Genomic DNA, 4,944 nt, shown 5'->3' with positions numbered 1-4,944 from the left:
GAGCAGCGGCCCCCCCGGCCAGCTTTCCCCCGTTTCTGTACTGAGCATGACGTCCCATGGTATGGAATGTCCCTTTGGCCAGTTTGGGGCAGCCGTCCTGGCTGTGCCCCCTCCCAGCTTCTTGTGCACCTCCAGCCTGCTCAGTCGGTACAGCATGGGAAGCTGAAAAGTCCTTGACTAGTGTAAGCACTGCTCAGCAACAACTAAAACATCGGCGTGTTATCAACATTGTTCTCATCCCAAATCCAAAACACAGCACTGTACCAGCTACTAGGAAGAAAATTAACTCTATCCCTGCCGAAACCAGGACAGCGGGGAATAAGCACTTTGCTTTGCTAATTGGGTAGGAGCCGTCACAGGGATGTGACACCTTTGCTTGGTGGGCTGGGTTGTGTTCTAAGGACCGAGGGTGTTTTGGTATCAGCAAGCAGGAAATCTTCATAAAAATCCCAATGAATGTAGGCTGGTTAGACACCAAGGATTTTAGTAAAATCTTAGTAAAAATTACGGTAATCCTAAGGGCTTTTGATGCATATTTGAAAGGTCATCGTAACCCTAGTAGTGGTACTAAGAGGGTCGGTATGGTGTCTAGGAGTCAGTGCGTGGCCAAGTGACGAGGTGCCACGGCTGCACTGTGGGATGTCAGGAACTGATGAATCGGGCGGCCTGGGGTTTACAGTGATAGAATCCTTCAGAGCTGTCCTCAGGTTGGTACCTTTCCTACAGCTGTTCTGGCAGACCCAGGAGGTTGTGAGTTGAAGGAATAGCAGCTTGATAAGAAGACCTGCTTCTCTAGGAGAGTGTTTTTGATTGCTAGCAATAACAAATGTTAACCCTGCCTGCTGGGCTGAGCTTCTACGATAGTTTTTGTGTGATGGGTCAGTCAAACGCAGTGAAAATAACTAAATAAATCTTATCTAATCCCCATGGAGTGTAATCATCAGCAGGGAGCTCAGCAGCAGCTAGTTCTCTCAAGACATTATGATGAGCTACAAGCGTCGAATGTAGGTGCCTGTCTTTACAGTTCATTCTTGGTCTGAGACTTCAGTTTCCCCCCCTCCCTGGGTCCCTGTGGGGTGTCTCAGGGATACGATGACAGGCTGGAGCCCTCTCACTACAGGCTGCCCGTGCCCAGGACAAGCCAGCGTTGCTGGCAGTGTGTCTGGCTGATCTCTTCCGTCCTCTTGTTGACAGGGTCAAGCAGATGATTCCTCCTCGTCCTCCGCTGCCTCCCCGGACTGCAGGAGCCAAGAAGGTACGTGCAAGAGCCTGTGGCCTCGCGACCACTCTGCCACCTCGTCCTGCCCTCATCCCTCTCACACCGGAGAATCTTCATTCTCAATGTCAGCCCTGCAGCAACATGTAGATGAGGTTTGAAGAGGAAATACACAGAAAAGAAAACTTCTGGATGTGTTGTCTTCGCAGTAGTATTGCCTTGGGAAATCACTCCTGGGCTGCGTCACTCATGTTCGCAGCCCGTACGAAGGGGAGAGATCTAGCAAAGGCAGGGAAGGCAGCAGTGTGGGGGTGTTTGGAAGGAAACGGGATGCTGGGGAAAGAGGTTACCAGAACCTTATGTTTACCCTGGGCAGTCCCAACGGTTTCTTGTCTCAGACTAGCCCATGTCCTTCATCAGACCCAGACGAACGTGAACAGAATCAGCCCCGACCACTCTCGGGTCACCCAGAGTTTTTGAGGACTTTTGTGCGTGTGACATCCTCAGAAAATGGTCTGAGAGCCCTGGCTCGTCTTCTGCGGGTACAGAGCAGCTGTCGAAGGAGAATGTCCTCAGATGGCCCCTGGCCGATGGTAAATTCAAAGCAACAGTGGGGGAAGAAGCAGCACTTCAATCACTGACCCCAGTGCTGCTGCAGAGTTGATTTGTGCTGGACTGTCTGGAGCGCACGGAGCGATACATTTTGATTATGGCAGCGCATGGAAGCTTCTGCCACCGAGATTATGGAGATTACAGACTCTGCTGAAGAGGGCTAGCCCATGGGTTTAAAACGCTCCCAGCAAATGAGATATATTTTACTTGCAGCCAATTATACTGCTATAGAAGAGATGACGGTGACTAAAATACTGGGTTCTGATTGAAAAATATAGCAGGAGCAATACCTAATTATGAAGAAGCTCTTTTGTATTTACATGTAGATATTTTCACAGCCCTCAGGCATGGACAGGAAAGGATGAGTGACAGACTAATTGAGACTTGAGTCAGGTGGAGTTTATGGGAGACGTGGGCTCTGGTAAATAAAATACATTTCAAGGTTGATGGCATAAGTGACTTGTGAAGTTTGATTATTTATTTGTTCCCTAGGCCGTGGAAGATTATCACAACCGTGTCACGAGCATTGCCGTTGCCATCCTAAGTGAATACCATGAGCTCTTTGGGAAGCGGCTGCCTGACCGGGGAGCGATAGACCACCAAACCCTGGAGGAACAGAAGCGTCAGCTCAACTTCGAGCTCAATAGCTCTGGGAAATACTTTGCTTTTAAGGAACAGCTGAAGGTAAAGAGTCCATTGTGCTTTTCGCTTCCCTGTTTCGTCCTGACAGTTTCTCAGTGAGGAACTGCTGCTCCGTGGTGGTAACTTAGAGTGATGTGTTGCTCCAGAATCCCTTCCTGCCACTCTGGGCCGTCGCAGTGGCCATGGGGAGGGACGGGTTTCTCCTCTAATGGAGCAGGCACCAAGCTGCTTTGGTCACGCACCAGGAGAACCATTCCTGTTAAAGAGGGGAGACTCCAAAGCTGATCACATCTATTTGCCCCATGCTCATAGTCCGAGGAAGGCAAAGCTGACTCCTCTTGCACACTCGCAGTCGGCGCTGGCAGAAAGAGGGGTTCCCCTCTCTCAGCTGGTCGGCCTCGGCCACTCTCTGCCCGGAGACCCCCCTCTCTGTGCTGAGGGGACCAGCCTTCCCACATGTTGTCCCTAAAGGGGCACCGGTGTGTCAGGGAGAGCCAGGGCTGGGAGGTGGGAAAGGAATTCACCCCCGCTTGCTTGTCTTCCTTTTATCGGTGCTGGGCTGGATTTCTTCCTCAGAACTAAGTTGGAGCTTCAGGCAAAATCAGTGTGTTCTGGCTCCGTATTATTACGCTTGTGGAGCTGGTGGGGGGCGCAGGGGGGGACCTGCCTCGTCCAACAGTCGCATGTCTCCACAGTACGCCGTAGTGAAGATTGTGAGGGAGAAATACCTGAAGACCACGGCGTTTGAGACCCAGGAGCAGTTCCAGGCATTTCTCAGTGAGCTCTATGTGTACCTCGTGGACCAGATGCATGTTGCCCTGAACCAGGTAGGGAGAAATCCTGACATGTGTCCGGTCAGCGGGGATGGGTGACCTGGGACACGGCTTCACTGTGGATCCAGGGCTTGACACCGCGTCTAGTGAAGGCGGGGGGGGGACTTTTGCCTTCAAGAGAGAAGCGGGCTCGTGCTTTCATTTGCTGCAGTTACCACATGTGGGCCCCGAGCCACAGTCGGAGGCAAGATCTGGTGCATCTGTATCCCACTGCTATGAAATCCTGATGGTGGGATATGTGCGAGATGCCAGCAGTAAAAGCTGCCGTAGTTGGCTCGTGGCGAGCGTGGCCGGGTCTGCGCCATCTGCCGCTCACCCGGGCAGAGCACAGACCTTCCAGCATGAGCCAGGGTCACCAGTAAGTGACACCACAGGAAGTTTGAAATGGTCTTGGTCTAGGGGATGCTTTTACTTGTCACAACTGCAAATAATGGATATCGCCCCGTCCCTGTGTGGCAGAGGTACCTGTGAATGACAGGAGCGTGTCCCACCGCAAACAGGAGCCGGGACAGCTTGCCTTTCCAACCCGCCCAGCCCCAGCCATACCAGGCTGTACTCGGCGCAGTGCCGGGCTGGGGACTGCTGCTGTACTGGGATCACATGAACCGTTCTTACCCTCCTGGGGCTGACACTCTGTCTCGCTCCTTCTCAGCTACTGTCCGAGGAAGCTGCTTCCCCTGCCCCTCTGTCCCGCACGACCGAGGAGCAGCTCTGGCTCTTTGCTCGCGAAGCTGAAGTCAACAAGGACTACAAGCTGGCGTCTCTCTACCACCAGCAGGTAAAGGAGCCTCTGTTCTTTCCGGCCCGTCTCCCGTGTGTCTGGGCTGGCAGCCAGCACGCCATCGCGACAGCGTGGGGCCCCTGTTGCTGACAGCTCGGCCAGCCCTGACTGTTGTGTAGGGAAGAAGGAGGTGAACGTGACCAGGATACTCAGGCTGAATGCGTGAGGGATTTTTCTAGGGAGATGCTGCTCTCTGGAGGATGTGAGACAGAGGCTGGCCAGGTCACTGAGGGCTTCAGCCTTGAGGCCAGGGGAAATGGAATGAGCTGGTCCAAAAGGCATGCTGGGTCAGCACTGGGGACGCTGGGCCCTCTAACAGGAGGAGGTCAGCTGAAGCTGGAGGACTCGTGTTAGGTGAAGGAGGCTTCGAGGAAGCCCAGCATATCCCAGTGAAGGGAAACCCTAGCACGTGATAGACAAGGGTTTGATTGTTGCTAAACTGGGCTGGGGTGGCCAAAGGAAAGCCGTGGTCATTCCAGAGTTGTCTCTCCAGTCCATTGTGTGTGCTGAGTGTGATCGCAGCAGTCCTCACTCCAGCAGTGATCTCTTGTGTCTAGAGGGTAGCTCAGGACCAGTGCAACATCCAGTACTGGCTGGACTACGGGGCGTTCTGCCTCCTTCTTGAGGAAACAATCAAAGCCCAGGAGTGCTTCCAGCAGGCTCTTTCTCTGGACCCCCATCACATCCAAAGGTGCTGCGTGCTCCCCGTGGGTGGGTGGGAGGGTGGGGGGTGCCCCCGACACCGCTGCCTGGGGCCTGCAAGGCTAACGTGTCCGATCCTGTCCCCAGCTTGCTGCTCTGTGGGGTTGCGGCTGTCGTGCTGCAGCACTACGAAGAGGCAGAGGTTTTCTTTTAGGATG

At 53.6% G+C, this 4,944-nt stretch overlaps 1 protein-coding gene across 1 annotated transcript in view; it reads left to right on the top strand.

The window, feature by feature from the left end:
- The window catches only part of CFAP70 (cilia and flagella associated protein 70), a 26,254-nt gene that overhangs the window by 12,004 nt on the left and 9,306 nt on the right, over positions 1-4,944 (top strand). The window contains exons 13-18 of the mRNA XM_009278448.1: positions 1,195-1,255; positions 2,321-2,512; positions 3,166-3,297; positions 3,956-4,081; positions 4,642-4,775; positions 4,874-4,928. Of these exons, the coding sequence (XP_009276723.1) occupies positions 1,195-1,255; positions 2,321-2,512; positions 3,166-3,297; positions 3,956-4,081; positions 4,642-4,775; positions 4,874-4,928 (700 nt within the window). The remainder of the gene's footprint in view (positions 1-1,194; positions 1,256-2,320; positions 2,513-3,165; positions 3,298-3,955; positions 4,082-4,641; positions 4,776-4,873; positions 4,929-4,944) is intronic.

The sequence above is a fragment of the Aptenodytes forsteri genome, unplaced genomic scaffold, assembly GCF_000699145.1.
Source record: "Aptenodytes forsteri isolate BGI_AS27 unplaced genomic scaffold, ASM69914v1 Scaffold26, whole genome shotgun sequence".
Lineage (NCBI taxonomy): Eukaryota > Metazoa > Chordata > Aves > Sphenisciformes > Spheniscidae > Aptenodytes > Aptenodytes forsteri.
Note: the sequence above shows the minus strand (reverse complement) of the source record. Positions and strands in the feature narration are given on the sequence as shown.